Below are 26321 nucleotides of genomic sequence, written 5' to 3'. Positions count from 1 at the left end.
TATCACTTATTTTAATTAAAAATATTTAATCAACTTCATTGAGGTATAACTTTTGTTGTTAATCATTTTATTGGAGGCTCTAAGGTATAGTTTACATACAAGTTATTACATATTCTCTGTACATTTTGATGAGTTTTGACAGATTTCTGCACTGGCATAAAGACTCCCACAATAAAAATATAGATATTTTCAAAAATTACTTTGTATTTTTTTTAACATTTTATTTTATTAGGGGCTCATACAACTCTTATCACAATCCATACATATACATACATCAATTGTATAAAGCAATCCAGGTATAAGGCATAGTACTTTGTATCTTTTATGTGAAACCTGCTAGCCACCCCCGGCAATCATGGCCCAAAGCAACAACTGATCTTTGTATTACATTAGATTAGACTAGAAAATGGAATCCATTCTAAAGTGTGTTCTTGTGTCTAACTGCGTTTGGCTTGTTTAGGTTTCAGTGAAAGTTTACAGAGTAAACTAGTTTTCCATTCAACAATTTATTCATGAAGTCAGTTGTAAAATGTAACAGTACTCCTAAATGTAAAATGTAACAGTACTCTTTCCACTTCCTCCCTGAGTTTCCTGTTTGATTCCGTTTGCCCTTCTTTGCTTTGAGCTTTGTTTCTTGGTGAGAGCTTCCCTTTTGGGCTTGGGTTGATTGTATTGAAGAGTGCATTCCATTCTGGTGGTGATATTCCCTTTTTAAAACCATTTTGGGGGCTCTTACAACTCGTATCACAATCCATACATCCATCCATTGTGTCAAGCACATTTGTACATTTGTTGCCATCATCATTCTCAAAACATTTGCTTTCTGCTTTAGCCCTTGGTATCAGCTCCTGATTCCCCCCTCCATGAACCCTTGATAATTTATAAATTATTATTATTTTGCCATATCTTATACTGTCCGACATCTCCCTTCACCAACTTTTCTATTGTCCTGGTGGTGTTGTTCATAGACCTGCTTCTTGGTTGTTTGAAAGTTTGTACCTTTGGGTGGCTTTCACGGTGACCCATTTTTTTAAAATGAATTTTGGATTTTGTTCTGTTGTGATGCTCATCAAAAAAGGGTGATTACCTTCAGTGGATTGATTAGTTCTTGTGATCTCAGTAGTGGAGATTATGATCTGTGGGATGGTTACTTCTGGGAATCTGATTTTCTTCACTCTTTGTATAGTGGTTATGTGTTGACTGCTATCTGCAAAGTCAGCAATTTGAAATCACCTGTTGAAAGACAAGGCTTTCCAGTCCCAGAAAAAGTTAGTCTCAGAAACCCACACAGGCAGTTCTATGACTTGGAATTGACTCATTGGCATCAGTTTGCCTTTTGGAGTTCTTTACTAGGTACATCTTATATGACAGCTCATAAGTTTTTAAGACTCTAGTCACTACATACCAATGTAGGATGTGAGACCTATTTTTTTTTTGGGAAGACTATGGTATTCTACTTTACCTACTTGTCCCCTGGGACTGTGGTCTTAAGTCCCCAGTGATGCAGTCCCTCACATTGTTTGGTTATGGCTAATAAGTTTTTAGGATTTTGCCCCCTGTGTTTTAAAATATCCAAGTATATAGTCGTAGTACACACTAATACAAATAAAATATCCTCTGCATCACTTACGTATACTTGTGGGCATACTCACATTGGCCCCGTCACATCTTTTCAGTGTGCCTGTCTACGTGTGGATATTTTTTGTTACTACTGTTACTGCAGCATTATGTACAGAATAGAATTTACTTTTGATGTCTTACTCTTGGGTACGTTCTAGTGTCTTGCCATTATGTTGTGCTGCCCTTCCTCTCAATAATGTTCTGCCTCTCCTTTTCATTGTTGCTGTTTTTTTAATGCAGATAACATACTTCCTTATGGGAGGTGTTTTCGTACAGGTTACCATTAATTAGATTGTTGTAAAAAATTAGCATAGCACATTTGCAAAAATATCTCCTGGAGGGCAGGGTGGAAGGGCAGCTGACCAAAAAAAAAAACCCCAAAAGTTTGTGTTATTTGTGTAAAAATATGGTAGTACTGGCTTATTTCTTATGGATTTACCTTCCCTACCCATCTTATCTTGCCAAGCATCAAACATTTGGTTTTGCATGTAAAACTTCGTGATTTTAAAAATAGTAGTTTAATAAAATATTTGCTCTTTTGTAAGTGACTTTATTCAGCTTCATCTACTTTATCTTTCTCAGATTTATTGCTATTCTTTATTTATTGCATAGTGTTCCACTGTGTGTGTGACATAGTTTGTTTATCCATTCTTCCACTGAGCGGCATTGAGGTTGTTACCATCTTTTTGCTAGTGTGAATAGTACTGCCATGAACATGGGTATGCTTTTGAGTCCTGGCTCCTATTTCTGGGATTATATCAGTGATTCCTTCTGACCAGAGGTGTTAGGTCATAATGGTAGTTTGTGGCATCCTGGTGGTGTTACCAGGCAAACATCAGACCTCAACTCTACTACTGTTTGATGGTGGAAAGACAGAGATGAGGCTGTCTACTCCTGTAAAAATTTACAACACTTCAGAAACCCTGTGTAGATAAGGTCAATATGAGTCAGAGTCAAACAGATGGCCCCAGGGGTGGTATTTCTATTTCGCATCTTAGCGTGTCCCGTAGGTACAGTACCATTAGTGCTTGAGCTCCGGTCCCCACAACCCTCCTAGCATTTGTTGTTTCCTGTTTTGTTTTCCCTTGAACTTTGCTTTCAGTGTAAGGCACCATCAGCTTTCTTCACCACGTTTGCTTATAAACCTGCATTGTCTTCACCAATCGTGTCGGGAAGGTGAGCATCATGGAATGCTAGTTTAATAGAAGAAAGTATTCTTGCATTGAGGGAGTACTTGAGTGGAGTCCCAATGTCCATCTGTTACCTTAATACTAAACCTGTAAATATATGCACATAGATCTATTTCCTCATTGTCATATATAAATATATTTACATATGTACATGCCTTCATTTAGACCTCTATAAATGTCCTTTGCCTCCTACCTCTTTCCTCTCTTTCTTTTACTTTCCTCTTGTCCCACTATCATGCTCAGCCTTCATTTGGGTTACAGTGATTCCTCTAGGCTACATTGATCACTCCCTACCAGGCCACCTACACCCTCCTTACCATCGATTTGGATCACTTGTTGTTCCCTTGTCCCTGGGTTTCTTAACACTACTTCCTTTTCACCCACTTCCTCCTCTCCCATGTTCTCTCTCTGAACCCTTGGTCCCATGGTTTTCTCCTGTAGATTGTTTATCCAGCCTATCTTAGTTAGATGGACCTGCAGAGATAATAACATGTACAAAAACAAGACAAAGCAAAACCAAGCAACAAAAGAAAAGAGAACAACCAAAAGCCAATGCCAAAACAACAACAACAAAAAACCACAACACAACAACAACAAAGAAAAGCTTGTAGTTAGTTCAAGGACTCTGTTGGACTTTAGGAATGTTTTCCGGTTGAGTCTGATGGGGTGCCAAGACTTGGCCCCAAAGTCTATTTTTGGTATTCCCTGGGGACTTCGTTGCTCTGTTCCCCTTGCTGTTATGTTGCAGGCTTTTAGTGTTTTGCCCCTGTGTCATGGGATAGGATCGGGCGCAATTCCCACACTATTTCTCCAGTGTTGTCCCCTGTAGGACTATGGGCCATTGAGGGATGTTGTGTCTCATAGTGGGGCGACTCATGTTGGGGCCGGCCATATGGTCTTCTCTGTGGATTGAGGGCTCTGAGTGGAATACTGTCAGCGAGGCTTGGTGGGTCAGGTTGTGCTCCATTCTCTCTTCTTCCCACTTCATTTGCTCCCTTGTGCTCTGATTTGACATATCACTCTCCCTGAGCTGTAACTTCAGTGCTGTCCTCTGAAATAAATACCTGTGGGGGGAGGGGCAGCTGTTCATGTAGTTGGTATTGAGACTGGCCCCTCAGACCTCTCCACTGGTTCCCTACTCCATGCTGGCCGCATGTTGCATTCACATCTTGGAGTACCAGGTTGAAGTCTGGTCCCTCTTTCCCTGTGGAGATAAAAATAACACCCTCCTTGGGTGAGTTAGTGCCCTTTTCCCCAAAAAGAGAAGCCCTGGTAATACAGTGGTTTCTCCTCTGCAGGAGAAAGATGGGGCTTCCTACTCCTGTTAACACTCTCAGAAACTCACAGGGGGCAATTCTACCCTGTCTTACAAGGTTGCTGTGAGTTGTTACCCACTCAATAGAGATGAATTTGGTTGTTTTTTTTTTTTGGGTGGGGGGAGAAAAAAGTGATTGATATGATTTTATCAAAACACCAGTCTTCAGATGAATGGGGTAGCTAGGGTGTTCTAATTTTCTTTCGTCTTTATTTACCTGGAAGAATAATTGTGCAGTGAACACGGTGCTTTCTCAATCCACATTTGCTGACAGCATATGACCACATTGCATTTATTTATTTTTTTAATCATTTCATGGGGGCTCATCCAACTCATCACAGTCCATACATCCATCCATTGTGTCAGCACATCTGTACATTTGCTGCCATCGTCATTCTCAAAACATTGTCTTTCTACGTGAGCCCTTGGTATCAGCTCCTCATTTTTCCCTTCCCCCCCACCCCCCTTTCTCATGAATCCTCTATAATTTGTAACTTATAACTTACTATTTCATGTCTTATACTGTCCGATGTCTTCCATCACCCACTTTTCTGCTGTTCGTCCCCCAGGGAGGGGGCTATATGTAGATCTTTATGATCAGTTCTCCCTTTCTACCCCACCCTCTCTCCACCCTCCCAGTATCGCCACTCTCACCAATGTTACTGAAGCGATCATCTGTCCTAGATTCCCTGTGTTTCCAGTTCCTATCTGTACCAGTGTACATCCTCTGGTCTAGCCGGATTTGTAAGGTAGAATTGGGATTATGATAGTAGTGGGGGGTAGGAAGCATTTAAGAACTAGAGGAAAGTTGTATGTTTCATCACTGCTACACTGCACCCTGACTGACCATCTTCTTCCCATGACCCTTACGTAAGGGGATGCCCAGTTGCCTACCGATGAGCTTTGGGTCTCTACTCTGTACTCCCCCTCATTCATAATGATATGATATTTTATTCTTTAATGCCTGGTCCCTGATCCTATCGACACCTCATAATCACACAGGCTGGTGTGCTTCTTCCATTGTGGACTTTATTGCTTCTCAGCTTATTGCCCGCTTGTTTACTTTAAAAACCTTTGAAAACCCAGCTTTCTTCACATTGGCTTGCGCCTGCTTTGTTTTCAGCGATCGTGCAGGGAAGGTGAACATCATGGAATGCCAGTTTAATAGAACAAAGTTTTCTTGCATTGAGGGATTACTTGAGTGGAGACCCAATACCACATTGTATTTATATACAGATATATTCTAGTACCACATATGAGGAGGTACCCAAGAAAAACCCCAATATCACCCCAACCCAAAGCTATATATTTAAAAATTTTTATAAAACATCCTTATCACTTTCAAAGTACTCTCCATTACACTTTATATATTTGTCACATCTGCAATTCCATTCTGGCAAGCATTGTTCAAATTCATCTGTTTGGATGGCTGACAACACCTTCCTTATTTTTTTCTTCACCTCTTCTCTGTCATCAGATCACTGTCCTTTCATGTCCACCTGCATTCATGGAAACAAAAAGAAGTTGCAAGGAGTGAGGTCAGGCGATTAAGGTGCCTGGGTCAAGAGAAATAGCATTCTGTTCTTTTGCCAAAACTGGCTCATGGAGATGGCTGTGTGAGCAGGTGCATTGTAATGGTGTCCAAACCATCTGCCACAAATCAGGCCTTTTTTGTCGCACAGTGTTACACATTCTTTTCAGAACCTCTCAATAGAAAGCTTGATGAACAGTCTGGCCGGGTGGAACAAACTCCAAATGCACTCACTACAAGTCGGTGTTCTCGTCCATTTGGAAAGTTGACGGACGTCCAGGATAAAGTTTATCCTCAAGCGACATTTCACCTTTTTTGAAATGAGAGCCATTTGTACGCATAGCTCTGCCCTTGTGAGCTGTGCTGAACATCCCAACAGTTTCCGTGGCATTTTCCTCAGGAGGAAGCACAATTTCACAACGGTTCTCTTCAATCAGCCCTCACAGGAAAAACGAGGCTCCAGTGAAACTGCATTAACAAAAAACCTCATTGTAACTAGAGAGAACCTCCCTACTGGGTGAATTCACTCAGAGCAAGTTGCTTGATGCAAGCCTAGCAGGAAAAATGTGTATTAGGAAAACTCAGCCTCCCAGCACAATTCTGGTTTTATTTTTTTCAAATCCCCTTGTATGCGGAAAGTAAATTGCAGACATGAGTAACTATAAAAAGGGGCTTTGTAAAAACAAAAGGAAAATAAATATGTGCAGTTAAAAAGAGAATAGTAAAAAACTAAGGACAATTGAAGCAAAAGAAGATGACAAAAAAAATCAGGAAATTATGTGAAAGGGAAAGCTGAGGAAGGAAGAAAGAAGCAGCAGGAAAAAAGAGCAGGGAAATAAAAGTGCAGTCGAGAAAGAAGTATCTACATGGGACCAGGGTACTCCGCTCTGGCTGATGCTTTCTCCCATCCAGGAGGTCACAAGAGTCTAGGGTAGGGCACAGGAGGCCACGTTCTCCATGGACTTCCTGCTGGCTAGGAAGTTGTGGGCATCAGGGTGTCTGATCTCTAAAGAAGTTTGTGCCATTTCCCAGGGGGCTGGGGTTTGATTGTTGATTCATGGAAGGAGGTCCTGACCACCTATGAGTTGACAGGAGCCAGCCAAGTGCTGGTAGGAAGAGACGGAAAGCTAGTATTTCCAGACATGGGCGTGGCTGTGGGTGTGGTGTCCATACACTTCTTTCCTGATTCTAGAGGGCAAATAAATCACTTCAGGCTAGCAGGGGCAGTGCGGAGCATGTGTCAACAGCTACCAGGTGGCTGAAGGTCAATGCCTGCATTGCTTTTAGATAGTGGCAGGGTGTGGGGAACAAGGAAAAGGTTGCGTCATTTTGGTCTCTAGCCACAGATTTGGGCAGTTGTGCGGTTCAGGGCAAAACTCTCACTTGCCATCAAGTCAGTGCTGATTCATAACGACCCCCTGTGGGTTTTCCAGATTGTTAACTGGTTACAGGAGTATAAGGCTTAGTCTTTTTCAGAGCTCCTTGTGGTTTCGAGGTGCTGACCCACGCGATCACAGTCCAAGGCATAACCACTATAATACCACGGAACACGTAATTAGGTTGCTGTCTTGATTGAAGCCTGCTTACAAAAGTTCAATATGGTCTCTCAGAGTCAGACTAGCTTTTAGTTCACCTGCTTCACGTGTCTCCTACTTGCTGCTTTGTTCAGCTTCTTCTAGTAGAACTTCAGTATACTTTTTGACCTTTTTCGCTGTCACTCAGTCCCAGGATTACTTTTTGGTTCCATTTCATTTTGTATCTCGTGTCATGGTTGCTGATGGTCTGGATAGCATTTCTGCCTAATCGTCATCTTGCTGAAAGTCTTCAGAAATGATACTGATTCTGTTAGCGTTTATACCTGGTCATTTGACCCTGGTAACTTTCATAATGGAGATGAGTCTGAGTTCTCAAGAGTTTTCAAGAAGTGAGAACCATAAGCTTTGATGGTGATAAGTGATTGTACTCACTTGCCTGAATAAATGAAGATTGATCGAAATGTTTTAAGTAAAGTTATATTCAACTTCATAATGAGCTGTCAGAAAATAACTATTAAAAATAAAAAATAAATCCTAGTTTAAAAAAATTTTTACCTCCTTTTACCCTAGATCAGTGGTTCTCAACCTTCCTAATGCCACAACCCTTTAATATAGTTCTTGATATTGTGGTGACCCCACAACCGTAACATTATTTTCATTGCTACTATATAACTGTAATTTTGCTACTGTTATGAATCAGGAGACCAGTGTGAAAGGGTTGTTCGACTCCCAAAGGGGTTGCGACCCACAGGTTGAGGACCACTGCCCTAGATACTTTATTTTAAAAATATATTTTAAGCATTTCAAATCTCTGAGCAGGCAGTCTGAAAATCACTGGCCACAAGATTTATTTATGACAAGTTTGTTTCTCCATTGCTTTTTAAATTGTATTTCTAGTCTCTGAATTGTCAATGGAAATTTGGCTTTTGTGTAATTACTGTGATCAGATGTAAATATATTTCTTTATCTGGAGCCTTATGTCTTATATTGATTTGAATTTATTTAGAAATGAAAGGACTTGTTGTAGAAGTGGAATGGAAGCTACCTGTAATTGATTGCAGTTCTTGAGAATGCCTGTATGTTCTGACCTATTCAGCTCAGTTCTATGATGTGAACACAGTATATAAATAAAGGTGCTATTGTATACTTCAATACGCTTTCAACATCTCTGTTTTCATTGTTTTCTTCCTATAGAGACTAAGAAACGCCAGTGTAAAGTTCTCTTTGAATACATTCCACAAAATGAGGATGAACTGGAGCTGAAAGTGGGAGATATTATTGATATTAATGAAGAGGTAAAGAAACTATGTGTCAGGAATAAAGCAGTCATTAGAATTGATGCTTTGAATTTTAGGAAAATGCTTTGAAAACTGTTTCTGTGAGAATTTTTCCAGTTTTATTGCTCTTAATATAAAATTTAATGATTTTATGTACAAGTATTTTCTGCAGAAATAACCTTTATCTTTTTAATAAAGGAGGCTTTAAAGTAATTTGTGAAAAAGTAGAATTAAAAATTAATAAAATTTTCCTTGAACTTTAGAAGCTCTCTTATATTTCTGTACTGTATTTGAATTTGTTACCTTTTGGAATAAAATCTTTGTTTCTAAAATCTCATGGCAATGTAAGTTAGTAACCAAGTCAAAAAATACGCCTTTTCATTGATTCTGAGTTTATTAGAGGTTTGTTTCACAAAGCAGTGAAATAGGCAGCATTTTGCCTTATGCAAAGTAAAGAAATGCATCAGCTGCATCTTTTAAAAATGCTGTCCAGTTATGATTTGCCATATCCAAAAAAATAACCTAAAGCATTTTACCCACATTTTAATGCCATAGAATGCGATTTTCAGATATTTTTAACAATAGCTTCATACCTCTGCTGTTGTTTCCATTGATGTGAATATCAAAGGTTTATTTTATTTATTTATTTTTTGGCAATTGAGGATCTTGTTTTCAAAGTGTGCATACATGTTATATTGCTGCAGGGTTGATTTTTGTGTGTGTCCCAATACCATGTAAAAGAGAGTACCATTAATATTTGTGTTTAGATCAAAATCTAATGTGTTTATAACAAAAAGCAATTCTGTTGTTCTTCTATCAGTTTGGACATAAATACATTTACTGAGTTTTTGTGTCTGAATCAATTTACTAAATATTTCAAATTTATTTTACTTTTAAAACTTTCCACTGACCTCATGTGAAGAAATTATACTCCCCATATTACATACGCATGAAGGAGCAGTGGTGGAACTGTTTGGTAAACGTTGAACTGCTGCTGATCAGTGGTTAGCAGTTCAAATCCAGCTGTTCTGTGGGAGAAAGATAGAGCTTTCTGCTTCTGTACCCATTTACAGCCTTGAGAAACCCATATGGGGGTCTCTGAATTGGGATAGGAGCCGTGGTAGTGTAGTGGTTACACGTTGGGCTGCTAACCTTACGGTCAGCAGTTTGAAGCCACCAACTTCTCTGGGGAAAGATGATACTTTCCACTCCTGTAAAGTGTCAGGATCCGAAACGCGCAGGAGCAGTTAGTTTTCCCCGATGTACTAGGGTCGCTGTGAGTCAGAACCCACTCTGTGGCGGTGAGTATGCTTGGGATTGCCTTGATGGTAATGTTTTATTATAAAGAAGAAATAGAATCAATACTTTAAGTGATTCACTGCTACCCTGTTGATTCTGACTCCTAGTGACCCTATAGACGAGAGTAGAATTGCCCAGATGGGTTTCCAAGAACGCAAATCTTGATGGGAGTGGAAAGCCTCATCTTTCTTCCTTTAAATCTCATTACAAACTGAGATTCAGTAGTGTTTAAGAAAGTGAAATTTTTTAATTATCTACTTTTCCTGTGAAAACATTACACATGATTATCTGATACTTTCATGAAATTTAGATACTTCACAGATGTCAATTGATCGTGATTTGTTATTATAAATATTGTAACATGTTACTGCTATATGATTAAGTTCAGGAAAGATTAATTGAATCCAGTTAGATGTAGTTTATAATATATTTTTCCCCTGGTGCTTTCTTATTTTTATAAAGGGAGTTAATTTCTATCTCTGCTTTTTTGCTCATTCTCTTATGTAGTCTAATTTTCTTGTAAGGGAGGTGTTTGCTTCAAGTATCATTGCCTTTCATTATTCTTGAGTTGTGAACTCTTTCAGGTGGAAGAAGGCTGGTGGAGTGGATCACTGAACAATAAGTTGGGACTGTTTCCCTCAAATTTTGTGAAAGAATTTGAGGTAATCGATGATGGAGAAACTCATGAAGCTCAAGATGACTCAGGTAGGCCAATTGAACAGTCTAAATTGATTAAAATAAACTTTATGTATGCTATAGTTTTTATTAGTGTGTTTTTGTAAAATTGTGTTATTCGGTAACTGATCAAAAAGTAAGCGCGTTGTAGTTACCGCGATTCTGACACGGGGGACCCCTTCGTTAGGGAGTAGCATTGTTCTATCTGACAGATTGTCTAGTCTCTGTGGTCCTGTTAACATGAGTTTGAACCCAGCCAACCCTCAGAATGGAGGCTGAGCACAAACCTATTACGTAACTGCATGTGTTATCTTTCAACTTCAGCTTATCTATCTTGTTTTTAAAAAACAGCTTATGATAGGGTCCCAAAGTGAACTAAGTGTATAGGAAAATAGTTTAATATTTTTCTTCAGTTGTCTACATTTATGCTAAGTAAACCTCTTGTACTCTAATTAGCAATAATGTGGTATATTTTACCTCATTTGCCCCCCCCCCCCCGAATTAAGATATATAGTGTTTGGTTTTGCTGAGTTTGCAAATCGTCTCCATACTGAAGACTTTTAAAATTTTGTTTTCTTAAGTAATAGTTTCTTTTATTGCTTTCCATTGTCATACTGTATATTCTTAGTTTCCTCTGCAGCTAAAATGGTATTACTCTGCCATTATTGTCACTTTAATCTCATTGTCTTCTCCACTGTCAGATTTAATTTCTGTTTCGTTTTTAAGAATTGTGGGGTTTAGGAAATTAACCCCCTTTTCCTAAAAAGAAGAATTTAATTAAATTTTTTTAATCATTTGAAGAATTGAATTTGTGGAGTTGACTCGACAGCAATAGGTTTGGTTTTGTTTTCTTATTGGACAATAAATAGCTCTTCTTTGTTGCTAGAAAATTATAGCTCGGGAGGATTTTAAAGGAAGTTATGCTGCTATTAATTAATACCATTTAGCAATTTATTTGAGTAATAGTCTCATGATGGTAGGGACCCTTGTCTTAGTCACTTTTTACAGTTTTCGTTTGTTTGCAATAACATTTATCCAAAAGGGTTGTGAAAATCAGCAAGATCATTTTTAAGGATAATGTGTGGGACAGAGTAGAATATACTTTAACTATAAGTTCCATTTACTTCTTGTAAACACTTAAATGGGAAGTATAACACTGTGAAATAAGCTCAAAAAGCATTATATGTTATTAGACTTAGAAAATGAATTTATAAGCCTTAATGTATGCAATAGTAAGGGATAATTTTTTTCCATTTATGTATCATTTTACTGGAGGGCTCTTACAGCACTTGTAATTGTCCATACATCATTGTGTCAAGCACATTTGTGCTTACGTTGTCTTTGTCATTTTCAGAACATTTTCTATGTTAGGCCTTTGTTTCACCGCTTTCTTCCCCCCCCTTCCACCCTTGTACATCCTTGATAAATTATAAATTATTATTTTCATATCTTAGCACTGTTCACTTGTCTGCCTTCACCCACGTTTCTGTATTTTGTCCCCCTGGTGGGAAGTGGGGGTGGTTATACATCAATTATTTGTGATTGGCTCTCTCTTTCTCTCCCCTCCCCCATTCCCCCTACCCTCATGATATTGCTATTCCCATTATTGCTTCTGAGGGGTTTATTTGTCCTGCATTCCATGTGCCATGTGTTGGAAGCTCGTATCTACCAGTGTGCATGCTGTGGTCTACCTGGATATGTAAGGTAGAACTTGGGTCATGGTAGTGGGGTGGGGATGGGGGGAGCATTAAAGAACTAGAGGAATGTTGTGTGTTTCATCGGTGCTATATTGCACCCTTATTGACTTGTCCCTTCCTTGTGATCCTTCTGTGAGGGGATGTCTACAGATGGGCTTTGGGTTTCTACTCCTAGCCCTATCATTTGCATCAATATGGTTAGTTGTTTTGGGTCTTCTGATGACTGATACCTGATCCTGTTGACACCTTGTGATCACACAGGCTGGCGTGCTTCTTCCATATGCGCTTTGTTGTTTCCCTGCTAAATGGCTGCTTATTTAACTTCAAGCCTTTAAGACCCCAGACACTATAGCTTTTAATAGCCAGGCACCATCAGCTTTCTTCACTACATTTACTTATGCACCCATTTGCCTTCAGCGACTGTGTTGGGAAGGTGAGCATCACAGAATGCCAAGTTATTAGAACAAAGAGTTCTTGCATTGAGGTAGCATTTGGTAGAGGCCCACTGTGGTAAGGGATATATTTTAGAGGGAAAAAATTCCAAATAATAATTCTAAACTTTAGGTAATGTGATTTTAAACGTAATAGGTGAGAAATCTCTGGAAATCCTTGCAGAGATTATTCCTAAACTTTATATGATGTGTTCTTAGTTTTAGCTTTAGACTTTGCTTTTGACTTAATCCAGACAATTACCCAACACTTTGTTTTTAATCCATATTTATGGTTTGTGTGCATGCGATTTATGCAGTTGTGTTTGTTTTTCTCAAGTAATGAAATGGTAGGAAATGATATACCACATATACTCGATTTTAAGCCAACCTGAACTTTAGTTGAGGCACCTAATTTTACCACAAAAACTGCATTAAAATGTGCTGAAAAAAACTTGGCCTATACATGACTGTATACAGCATTTATATGTAGTCTTGAACCATCAACTCCCAAACTTAGTACCATCAAATCAATGCCAACTCATAGCAACCCTATAGCACAGGGTAGAATTACTGTCTCAGAAACTTGTATTCTACAGGAGTAGAAAGCCCTGTCTTTCTCTCACTGACCAGCGGGTTTTGAACAGCCAACCCTGCTGTTAACAATCCAATGTGTAATGGCTACAACACCAGGGCTCCCTTCTTGCATTGATGGAGTCTGCAAAACAGGATATCATTTAGTTTACACATTGTGTTGGATATCGTAACTCAATCTGCTCCTGCGTTTTCTTTAAGCATCTCGAGTTGTGCTCCTTAGTAGAGGTCATCATGGTGGTTGAGAGGGACGTGCTAAAGTGTGTTGTTCCCTGTCCATGTCATTAGCAATTTTTCTATATCTGGCAGAGGTTTCTCTCCAAATTTTGTTAGCCATGTAGCTCTTAGTGGGTTAACAGCTTGATGAATTTTTTATTTCAGTTTTTGTGGATTGTTGTGATCATCCAGTTCATCATGTCTAAATTGTAGACATTATCATCCACTGATTTTTATCCACTGAGCTTCCCTTTCTGTGTTTTTTCAAAAGCTTTTGTTTCACTTCCACATCATACTCTAGTGGCTACTAACACAACCATTGACTATGCTGTATTCAGTTGTCATGATGCGACATTTTTTGAAGAAAATCTAACAGAATAATCCTGCAACACTCAGATGTGTGATGCATGCCCTCAATGCTGCTGCCTACGAGTTGAAACATACCCTGTTGCGTGGCAAGCTTCTTAGAGAGTGCAGTACATATCGAAGCCACGAACTAGGTGTTTTTTATAGCTATGAAGATGTCCTGTAGGTTTTATATGTACCGCGCAGCACCATTATATGCCTGGTAGCACAGTTGCTTTGGGTTAGCAGCCCAGCACTTACGAGGTAGCATAAATCTGCTGGTACATTATTACTTCGTGAACTGTCCTTTGAGGAACTTCTGATGCACTTTGATAATTCTTTTGTTTCACAAGTATTGAATATTCTGATTTTTGTTTCATATTAAAATTGGTACGAGTGAAATGATGTTTATGGTGCCTTGTAAACCGAACTCTTAAAATATCTACACAATTTAAAGTTTTTGAAATTCACCAGAGTAAGATTTCTGATTTACATTTTTTAGTCTGCTACATTTATAATTATAAACACTTTGAGCATTTTCTTCCACTATTCAGCCTTACTTGATGTTTTAGTAATCTAGTGGAATTATATGTGCTAAAAAATGTACTTCCTTGCTTGACCTCTGTACAATAATAGTGCATTCTAAATCTGGACCTTTGTGATTATAGGTTGGAAAATAAGTGGTTGAAGTGTGCTATAATTTTTTTTCACTGCAGTTTTTAGTCAGTAAGGTTCTGTATGTGGATGGCAGTGCCAGGCAGTAAGTGCTTTAGAAGGAATGACTACTTAGAACTCTAGTGAGGGAAGGGCATAGTTCTTTAAGTTTTCCCTTGAAAGTGCTTGATTTCTGTCTTGTAGCACAAAGAGTTCATTTGCACAGTTCCTGGTCCTAACGAAATTTAATAGCCTCTGCTAATTGCTAGTATTCCCATAGTCTTTTTTGATCAGTAAAACAGGTCTATTCCTACTTAACTATTTTTGGGGGGTGGTGGTGGTCCGGTGCTGTCAAGTCGATTCTACTTATCGTGACCATGCAACAAGAGCAGTAATTGTCCCATAAGGTTTCTAGTTTAAATCTCTACGGGAACAGAGTCCTTGGTGCTTCACCCATGGAACAGCTGCATGGGCTGGAACCGCCAGCCTTTATGGGTAGCAACTGTGTGCTTCCCTGTTAAGCCGCGTGGTCTCCTTTTCATTTCAGGAACGATTGCAAAAATCATAGAAACTACGTTGCAAAAATCATAGAAACTACGTTACAAAATGTGGTTCTTGCTTCTACAAAACTATGTCAGTATCCACTGTATTTGATTATTTGATTTAATTTCCTTTTAAATTCAACAGGGTTTTTAAAAAGACAGCAAACTGAAATAAAATAGATGATCTTGGTTTGCCTAATTACAAGATTCCAGCTTCTAGTCAATAGGTAGACACTTGTTTCGAGACCCTTCATAGGTCATTTTTAGTTTATTCCCTCAGTTTTCATGGAAAAGATAAGAGGATAAAAGTTCCAAGGAAACAGCTTTTCTAAAGAAATTTGGTAAATTCTATAATTTATTCTGCTAAGGAATTTGCCACAGTATCTCAAGGTAACTATTCAAACTCAGGGAAAGCTTTGATTTTCCGGAAAAATTACTAATTTAAAATTTAGAATAATGCTTCCTTTTTAGTTTTCTCAATTATACTTATCCTTTATTGAGCGCACGTCTTTGCGCTAGTGTTCAGAGCCCACGTGTATACTGCTAGGAGATTGCTTTCCACTTTTTACCTTATTTCAGAAAGCCAGGAGCTATAGACTAACAATAAGTTAGTGAGAAAATTCTACTTTAATTTTACTTTCCATGAAAATTTTGAAGTTCTTTTGTATTTACTGGTCATAATTTCCTGAAGTTTTCTCCCCAGCTTAAACAAAAGAATAAAAACAAATACCCATGACTATTTTCCCCTGCCTTAATTTTATCCCTTATTTTTTAAGATGCTCATCAGGTAGATGTGCTTCAGGCAGGGTCATGATAAAAGACATTATGATGGTTTCCTACCTTGTTTGTTACTTACATGCATTCTTTTGATAATTTAGTCTTGATCCTCCCAGCTAATTTCTTGATTTAATGATCATATTTAAACCCTCAGATTTATGTCTTCTCAATTATCTACTCTTATAGAGAAGAGTTATATTTTCAGAAACTCACCCTCTTCCGGGGTGATAAGAGTCTGCATCAACTTGATAGTTGTAAGTTTGTTTTTTGATAATTTTCCCTTAAGGTCCCACTGCCTAGAAAAATCTATTTAATAGAGATTTTAATACTTATCTGGCGTTTTAAAATGTGTAAAAGTACAGCGTCTCGATTCTTTGTTGCCTGTGTAATCGCGTTATCCTGCTGTTTGCCATTACTTCCCACTGCAGGTTCTTAGCAGAGGAATCGCCAGTATTCCAAGTGTGATCACATTCCCCTAAAATGTAGGAGTCTTTATATTAGCCACTTTAGTACATTCTCAGTCCCTTACTCTGTTTTCACACTTTATTGACACAATGGATAATTGTGATAAGAGCTGTATGGAAAAAAAAAGTTGTATGAGCCCCAAGAAAAGTGCCGGTATTTTGCCACAGATCTCCACCCTCCACCTCCCCCCTTAAAAAAGCAGCATTGTCGTTGTACTTATTCCAAGACAGTTTTGTTTATTCTTCTGGTAGTCCATGGTCCTTTCAATATTCTTGTTCAGCACCCTAATTCAATCACATCGATTTTTATTTAGTCTTCCTTGTTCAGTATCCAGCTTTCAAATATATATGAGGTGATTGAAGATCCATGGCTTGGGTCAGGTGTATCTTTAGTCCTCCAAATTCCATCCTTGCTGATCAAAACTTTTAATGCTTAAGTATCATTCTTTATACGACAACATCCAGTTTTCCTTGATTCATATCAATACATTTCAAATTCCAATTACTAACAACTGTTTCTTAGCATTTTGAGTTATGCCCCATCCAACAAAGTCTTTACTTTATCCACATCATTATGATCAACTCTTCGTTGAGAAAGCATCTCTTCCTCAGTCCAGTTTTGAGTGTCTTCTAACATGAGGGGCTCATCTTCTGGCGCTATCTCCACCAATGTTTTGCTGCCGTTCATGAGGTTTTCAGTATCTGACCGTGTTCTTGGTTGCTCATAAAGCTTTCCATGGCTAATTCCACTGAAATGGACAGCCTATTCCTTCATCATAGTCTGTTCTTAGTCTGCAGGCTCTGCTGAAACCTGTTCCTATTGGGTGACCCTGCTCTTATTTGAAATACTGGTGACCTAGCTTTCAGCATTACACAAGTCACACAGTACAACAGACTGACAGACGATGAGTGGTTTGGTAGTTCTAAGTCATTTTGTGTGAACGTAGAAGCTATAGAAAACTGCAGAAAAATGGACATTTTAATTATAGTGTGGGCAGAGTACTGAAAAATCTTGTGGACTGCCAAAAGACGAAACAGATCTGCCTTAGAAGAAGCACAGCCAGAATAACCCTTTGAAGTGGGGATGACGAGACTTTGGACATGGTATCAGGAGGGGCCAGAGGCTGGAAGAGGACATCACACCTGGTAATGCCTGGTAGGATCGTGGAAGACCGTCACAGAGGTGGGATGACACAGTGGCTGCAACAGTGGACTCAAACATAACCTTTGTGAGGATGCTACAGGACTAAGCAGCGTTTTGTTCTCTTGTACAGAGTATTGCTTAGTCCTACTTACTCAGCAGTTAACATCAACCGCACAGTCGCTATCAAGCAGAGTTTGCTTTCGAGGTTTAAAGAGAGAGCAGGTAGGGAGGGAGGTAAGGAAATGAATTTTTAGGCTCAATAGGATAAATACTTGATATTATGTTTTATGATGGGCAGCAGTCATATAAAATGCAGATAAATTTTTTTTGTCATGATAGCAATTTAAGCAAGATTTCATAGATAAAACTTGGGCATAAAATCATTAGCAATACCATGTCGGTAAGTTATTTTTCTGTCTTATGAGACCTTTTAATCTTTTTTTCCCTTCTTTTTTTCCCCAAGGTTAACTTTACAAGTTTTATTTTTTTTGTTCCCATTGACATTTTTTTCTTTTAAAAATGTTTTATTTTAAATTAGGTGAAGGTTTACAAAGTAGATCATCAGTTTTACAATAAACATATCATTGCAATCCATCCATTTTAATCGCTTTAATATTCCATGGCTTATCTAGCTGCCTATGTGTTTCTTGTTCTTATTTCCTTTAAAATTTTATTTTTATTTTATAATCATCTTATTGGGGGCTTTTGAACAGCTCTTATAACAATCCATATACATCCATTGTGTCAAGCACCTTTGTATATATGTTGCCATCATCCTTTTCAAACATTTTCTTTCTACTTGAACCCTTGGTATCAACTGCTTTTGTTTTTCCGTCCCTTCCTCTTTCATTCTCCTTTCATTCTACTGGTTAATAATTTTTTTCCCTTTTGTTTTGTGCTAGAAAATTTTTGTCCTGTGTGATTTTTGCTTTCTCTTACATGAATACTTTTTAATAAAAAATCTTTAAACTCTTTAGAAATAATAGGAACTGCGCCAAGCACTGTTTGAATCAGTCATACTTCCTAGCCATTTTATTGAATATTGCTGTTCATTTGGTTTTTTAATCATTTTATTGGGACCTTGTACAACTCTTACCACAATCCATACATACATCCATTGTGTCAAGCACATTTATACATTTGTTGCCATCATCATTCTCAAAACATCTGCTTTCTACTTGAGCCCTTGGTATCAGTTCCTCATTGTCCCCCCCTCTTCCCCCCTCTCTCTCCCTCACAAACTCTTGATAATTTATAAATTATTATTATTTTGTCATATCCTACACTGTCTGACATCTCCCTTCACCCACTTTTCTGTTGTCCACCCCCCAGGGAGGAGCTTATATGTAGATCCTTGTAATTGGTTTCCCCTTTCTGCCCCAACCTCCCTCTACCCTTCCAGTATTGCCACACTCACAACTGGTTCTGAAGGGATCATCTGTCCTAGATTCCCTGTGTTTCTAGTTCCTATTACATCCTCTGGTCTAGCCAGATTTGTAAGATAGAATTGGGATCATGATAGTGGCGGAGGAAGCATTTAAGAACTAGAGGAAAGTTGTATATTTTCTCATTGCTACCCTGTTCCCTGACTGGCTTATCTCCTCCCTGCAACCCTTCTGTAAGGGGGTGTCCAGTTGCCTACAGATGGGCTTTGGGTCTCCACTCTGCACACACCCTCGTTTACAATGACACAATTTTTTTGTTCTTTGATGCCTGTTACCTCATCCCTTCAACACTTTGTGATCACACAGGCTGGTGTGCTTCTTACATGTGGGCTTTGTTGCTTCTGAGCTAGATGGCCACTGGTTTACCTTCAAGCCTTTAAGACCCCAAACGCTATATCTTTTGATAGCCTGGCACCATCAGCTTTCTTCACTACATTTGTTTATGCATACATTTGTCTTCAGTGATCGTGTCAGGAAGGTGTGCATCATGGAATGCCAATTTGATAGAACAAAGTGTTCTTTCATTGAGTAAGTACTGGAGTGGAGTTGAAGAAATTATTCATATAGTTTAGGCAATGAGATATCAGTAGAGAGCCTTTTGTCTTTGAGATCATGTCTTTTACAATCTCACTGTGCTGCCTTCTAGCCATTAATTTTAAAACGAGAGCAATGCTGCAGCAAAAAGGGCTATTTTTGTGAAGATTATCACCAAGTAACTGCTCTGGAATAGTTCTGCTCTTGCACGGGTTTTACTGTGAGTCAGAATTGACTCAGGTGCAACATGTTAATTTTTTTGGTGGTAGTTTTAGAGTGAAATGTGATTTTTATTGAGCCCCAATTTTTATTTAGCCCAAAATAAGTAGTCTGTTAGTACTTGATCTTTCAGTATTTAGACATTTATTATACATGTACACACATGCCTGCATGCATGTGTATGTATGGGTGTGTTTATATACCATAATAAAGTCTGCAGTTATTCAGTCTAAAAGAATTTTTGTTTTGTAGCCATAATCAAGTATTCAGACTGAAATTGTACTTTTCCATCTGCTAAAGTTCTGCTTATCCACCCCTGGTTGAGTGATAATATAGGTGAGATGTCTGAATATTGTTTTGTCTCACAAGCTAGTTATTTAAGTATATATAAAATAATGCAGATTATAATTCTTAAAATGAGGAAACTAGATGGCCTGGAATTAACTTCCTACATAAATATTTAGAAAATTGAACAGAATATAGAAGCAAATATTTTTAGAAAATGGGCAGCACAGGACTGGATCCTCCTGAAAAGAAAGGCGGAAATGGAGAGAAGCTAGGAGAGAGCCCTAGCATTGCCCGTGATTTCTGCCTGGCTCCACTTTCTGCAGTGCCGGATGAGAAAACAGCCAATGCGTATCGATTTTGGAATGTGGCAAAGGAAGAACCAGAATTTCAGGTTGCCGAGGCAGCTAGAATGCTCACAGTATAGAATGATATCACTGATAGCACACGTGGATACAATTTTACTTAAGATTATCCTATAATGGTTCCAGCAACGTATGGACAGGGACCTGCTAGAAGTTCAGGCTCTACTCAGAAGACATGGAGCAAGGAAAATCATTGTTGGCATCAGATGGATCTTGGCTCAAAGCAGAGCATACCAGAAAGCTGTTTACTTGTGTTTCATTGATTATGCAAAGGCAATGGACTGTATGGACCATAATAAACTAGATGACCTTGAGAAGAATGGGAATTCTGGAACACGCCATTGTGCTCATTCGGAACTTGTACATGGATACAGAGGCAGCTGTGCGAACAGAACAAAGGAGTCGTGCATGTTTTAAAATCAGGAAAGGTGTGCGTCAGGGTTGTGTACTCTTTCCATACTTGTTCAATCTTTAGGCTGAGAAAACCATCCGAGAAGCTGGGTTAAATGAAGAAGAGTGAGGCATCAAGATTGGGGGAAGGCTTAATTAACAACTTGTGGTATGATGATAATACAACCTTGCTTGCTGAAAGTGAGGAGGAATTGAAGCACTTGCTGTTGAAGCCTTCATTCAGTATGTATTACAGCTCAGTGTAAAGAAGACCAAAATCCTCACAGCTGGACCAATCCAGTAGGTAACATTCATGATAAATGGAGACAAGGTTGAAGTTGTCAAAGTTTTAGACTTAATTGAATCCGCAATCAATACTCATGGAAGCAGCAGCCAAAAAATCAAAGATGTATTACATTAGGTAAGTCTATTGCGCAAGATCTCTTCAGAGTATTGAAGAGCACAGATGCTTCTTTGAGGACTGAGGTGCACCTGACCCAAGCCAAATGCATCATATGCATGTGAGATTTTAACACTGAGTAAGGGAAACTGTGGAAGAGTAGAGCATTTGAATCAGGGTGCAGGGTAAGACTATGGAACACATAATGAACTCCTAAAAGGACAAACCAATCTATAGGAAGAAGTAAGATCAGAGTGCTCCTTAGAGGCAAGGATGGCAAGACTTCGTCTTAAATACTTTGGACATACTATCAGGAGAGACCAGTCCCTGGAGAAGGACATGATTAATGAACCAATAGGGACAGCAAGTAGAATAAGGGTTTCAGGGGTGGGTGGGGGATGCAGTGCTAGTGGGGCCGGGGTGAGGGAGTATGTATAAAAGGGAGATGATGTCAAGGAGTCCAGCAATTTCTGCTTGATGTGATTGAACTGTGGAATGATAATGAGAGACATGTAGTAACTCCCAAACTAATAATATATTTTTTAAAATACTGAAGAAATTTGGAAAGAAATTATTAAAATGCTTAGGATTATAATTTTGTAGACCTTCAGTAGAATTCAACATTGGCTTTGTTACTTAGGCTCCTAATGACTTTGGGAAAGGTTCTTAATTTCTCTTTTCACCAGATTTTTTACTCATGTAAGGACAGTAATAATGCTTCCCATGAAACCCAAGGAGGTTATGAAATGACATCATCTATGTGCGGTACTTAGCAAGTGTACAACCCAGAATAAGCCTTCCCGAGATAGTAGCTATTGCTTTCATTGTTCTCATTTAACTCTGCCTACACAGATAATTTCATAATTTTGATTAAATCATTCCTATTCATTCCTCTCTGGGGTGCCATCTCTGTACCCTAGTTTCCGCTTCCCTTAGTTTTCATGTAAACTCGGGTCACTTGTGCTTCATAGAGGTTTTACTTCTCACAGGTGAATAGTATCTACTGGCCCAGTAAGTCTGGATTTTTTAAGAGTTTTAACTCTTTTCTCCTGTTATATCAGTTTCTACTTGTGACCCTACTCAGAACAGCTGGTAGTGGTACGAATCATAGTTTTTAAAATGGTTATACTTTATCGTTTTAATGTTTCAGTCTCAAAAGATGCTGTCTTTCTCCAAAAGTTAAAAAATTTGATGTGGTCTTAAAAATAACCTTGTGTGTTATAATTTCCTGGGTGGCTTAGTCAGTAATTTACTATTAGTACTTAAAATATTTATTGTTTTTAAAAATAGCCAAAAAATTAAGTTAAATATTAATAAAGCTCTTTGAGTCTTTCATTAATCGGTGGTTATTATTTTGATTCTGTTTTTTATTAGGAGATATTGACCGTCAATCTTAGGAAATTATGTACAGACTATTTTTTGTACTACCCTTTAAAAAACAACAAACAGACATGTACATATTCTTTCAGAAGCGGTTTTGACCGGGCCTACCTCACCCGTACCCTCTCCGGGGACTGGGAATGAATCTGCGCTTGGACCAGTTGCACAGCCAAAGAAAATCCGAGGAATCGGGTTTGGAGATATTTTTAAAGAAGGCTCTGTGAGACTTAGGACAAGAGCATCTAGTAATGAAGTAGAAGTCAAAAAAATAGAAAAGGTATTAAATGTGAATTTGATGATTGATGACCTCTTTTCATTCCTTAACTGTTTTTTCAGAATTTAAAATAGTTTGCAGTTCTGTTATTTCCTTTTTTGGGAGATGGTTTATTTGTTTATGAAAGAGAACACTGTATGAAATAATTTTCTCCTCAAATATATTATAGTACAAGGGTTTTCAAAAAGTCCATAAAGAAAAATGGAATTAAAAGGGAATGGAATTTTTCCAAAAACTTTTTGAACCACTGTTTTTGAATCTTACAAAGAGTAGAATGATTATTTTCTGGAATTTTTATAAACTATTCTTTATGGAAACTGGAGGCTTTTTGGTATCACATGATAAATATAAAATGCAAAGTTTCTTTCTTTCTTTAAAGCTCAAATTATGTATGTGATGTATGTGTTTAATTTTAAGACCTAAAATGTGTCTTTTAAAAATGATTTAAAAAAAAAAGTTTCACAAGGAGGTTGTCATGAATGGTTAAATTAACAAATTTCATGGAATTTATGTAGAATTTTCATTGCATTTCACTTGCAATGTGATATGTTAATAAGGGAAAGTACTATACAGGTTTAATATTTAGTAAGATATATAAGTCCCCAAAGTTTTTATTTTGGGAGATAAAGATAACTATAAGCCTTTAAAATAACTATTTCAAACCTGGTTTTGGAACCAGCATCATGGAGATTCAGGGAGATTTCCTTAGACTGTTAGGTAATTGTTTGACCTGGAGTTCTTATTTGTATCTTTTTTTGTTTAAACTCTAAGCATTAAAAGTATTTCAGTATTTACTTGCTACTTAGTTGATATGGTATAGACTGTTTTGGTTGGTGAAATAGGAAGTTTTCTCATCAGGTTGTTTTCAGGATTTTCTCCCCCCCTTCCCCCCCCCAGCTTTCTACATGTTATTATTATCAATAGGATTCTGGAAAAAGAATTACTTCTTACCCTGTTTTCTCTTATCTCTGAGAATATTTGACCTTAAGATTTGAGGGCCTAATTAATTCTTGATTCAACAGAATTTAGGTAACAGAATTCTCCGGGGTTTTGGGATTGTGTTCTGTATAGACATATAACCAGTAGGAATATTGGAAAAGCAATTCTTGCATTAGGAAGAACATTTCATTAGACCATCTCGGATGGACTTCATCCAACTATAAAATTTAAGATTACATGAGTAACTTTTTGATTAAAGATCATATTAATACCCTTTCATTCACTTTGAATAATGTTCTCTACCAGAGTTGTTTCAGGGTCACCATTTTTGATGGCGTGTGTGATATAGGAATTTATTAAAGTAGGGAGCTTATCTGCTGTATTTGAAGATGACATCAGATTGGAGGAAAGAGTAGTTAGAATTTGGGGAGAAATTTAAGTGAGTGTCTTGGAAGAGTGGCAGAAAACAATGATAGTAAGTTAACAGTGCATGCAGATTTTTAACCAGTGAAATCTGAGGTCAAAATGTAGTGCTATTTCTGGAGCGAGTACTCAAGGAAACAACAGTATAAGACTGTGGTCAGGTATAATGAAAATATTTCTACAAGTGTGTATTTTCTGTTTTGTGTTTTAAATCATTTTATTGGGGGCTCATACAATTCTTATTACAATGCATACTTACATCTATTGTGTCAAGGACATTTGTACATTTGTTGCCATCATCATTCTCAAAACATTTGCTTTCTATTTGAGCCCTTGGTATCAGCTCCTCATTTTCCCCTCCCTTGTCACCCCTCCATTGTGAACTCTTGATAGTTTATAAACTGTTATTATTTTGTCATATGTTACACTGTCTGTCTGTCCTTCACCCACTTTTCTGTTATCCGTCCCCCCCAGGGAGGGGGTTATATGTAAATCCTTGTAATTGGTTCCCCCTTTCACCCCACCTTCCCTCCACTCTCCTAGTATCACCACTCTCACCACTGGTCCTGAAGGGGTCACATGTCCTGGATTCCCTGTGGTTCCAGTGCCTATCTGTACCAGTGTACATCCTCTGGTCTAGCCAGATTTGTAAGGTAGAATTGGGATCATGATAGTGGTGGTTGGGGGCAGAGAGGAAGCATTTAAGAACTAAAGGAAAGTTGTATGTTTCACAAATGTGTATTTTTAAGGTTGTAACATTATCTAAATATTTTATTCAGATAGCAATAATGACGTTTAAGGTCTCTAAATCTTTGTCATACTTTTGTGGAACTTAAATTCTTTGTCAAAGGGTAACTTTATGGAGCCAATGGTTCTAGGTTGAAATTAGATTCCACTTCCAAAGTACTTTTCACATCTATTAAATGGTAAATAATATTGCCTCTTTTGTGCGTATTGTTATGAGGATTAAGTTATATTTGTTCTCCAAAGCTATTGTTATTTACTTTTGAGGTTCTAAAAATAAATGATATACTATGAACATAAGAGCATGTGCACTTTAAAATAGGGAGTCCTGAAAACTTACTTTTAAGGATCTTCTGAGATTTGTCATATTATTAACACAAGTTTAAGACCATTCAGGGAAATGTGAATAATTAAGAAACTGATTGACAATGTTATCTTTGTTCTAACTTAAAGTAGGTGACACTGTCCTTGTTTGTTTCAGCCCTCACAGGCCCAGCTAGTGGGATCCAAAACTCAAATTGCAGAGGCAACGAAAACTGAACCTGACGGTAAAATTAAAGGTGAGTCTTGTTGTTGAAGCTAGTAGGAGCATTCTGAAATTTACTATTGCGCTTATTGAAGACAGTTGTTATACTATATCAGAATAGTTAAACCCAGTTAGATATGAGCACCATGAAAGCAAGGGTTTGGCTTTCCTAGTTCACTAGTTTAACCCCCTGTAATTGACTGTAATTTTCATATTCAAAAATTGTAAATGCTTTCTCAGCCTCAGAAATACAAAGGAGCAGTTTAATTCTTCCCTATAGGGTTGCTAAAAGTCAGAATCAACTCGATGACAATGGGGTTTTTTTTGCTTCTTTATTTTCACATAGATTGACAGAAAAGAAGCTTATTTTGCATTTGTTGAATGAATGAATTTGTATAAGTTACATTTTTTGCATTCTTTATTTCAGCGAAGGAATATTGTAGAACATTATTTGCTTATGAAGGTACTAATGAAGATGAACTTAGTTTTAAAGAGGGGGAGATAATTCATTTGATAAGTAAGGTAAGATAAAAATGGTTCTTTTTTTAATGTTTCATTTAATTTTATTCATAGAAGTAGTTGTGAAAATTCTTAAATGCCCATAAAATGTAAATGGTGCACAGCTGGGATTTTGTCTTGCTGGTGTGTCCTGAGAACTTGGCACCTAGAGTGTGACACACAATTCCTTTTGAGCCTGCTTTTGGTCTTGTTGTTACTCGTTCGTTGGGCATTATGGGTGCCACCGCATTGTGTTTTTCTATCGAATTCCCACCCCTGGGTTTCTGTTCTCGGTTCCTATTCCAGCTTTGTTTTTCTCTCTTATTTTACTAAAGGGAAAAAGTAAAGTAGGGAACTCAATAGTTATGTCATGGCACCCGACAGAACCCAGAGACAATGCGATGAAGGGAGTTTAGTAGGGAAGTATATCAGGTTACCACAAGCCAGGACTAGCCTGCAGTCAAGATAACAGTCTTTGCTTCACATATACCTCTTCCCTCCTCAGCCAGCAGCCAAGTCTCTCTCACACTCATGGTCCCTTGGCGTCTGCCCCTGTGGTCCAGGATGCCAGCCCACCTCTCTGCCTCCCAGCCTCG

The 26321-nt window shown here is 38.0% G+C and overlaps 1 protein-coding gene across 1 annotated transcript in view; it reads left to right on the top strand.

The window, feature by feature from the left end:
• Positions 1-26321, top strand: part of CD2AP (CD2 associated protein) — a 106800-nt gene that overhangs the window by 45792 nt on the left and 34687 nt on the right. The window contains exons 4-8 of the mRNA XM_075554996.1: positions 8386-8486; positions 10352-10472; positions 22411-22598; positions 25183-25261; positions 25655-25749. Of these exons, the coding sequence (XP_075411111.1) occupies positions 8386-8486; positions 10352-10472; positions 22411-22598; positions 25183-25261; positions 25655-25749 (584 nt within the window). The remainder of the gene's footprint in view (positions 1-8385; positions 8487-10351; positions 10473-22410; positions 22599-25182; positions 25262-25654; positions 25750-26321) is intronic.

This window comes from Tenrec ecaudatus, chromosome 7 (assembly GCF_050624435.1).
Source record: "Tenrec ecaudatus isolate mTenEca1 chromosome 7, mTenEca1.hap1, whole genome shotgun sequence".
Lineage (NCBI taxonomy): Eukaryota > Metazoa > Chordata > Mammalia > Afrosoricida > Tenrecidae > Tenrec > Tenrec ecaudatus.
Note: the sequence above shows the minus strand (reverse complement) of the source record. Positions and strands in the feature narration are given on the sequence as shown.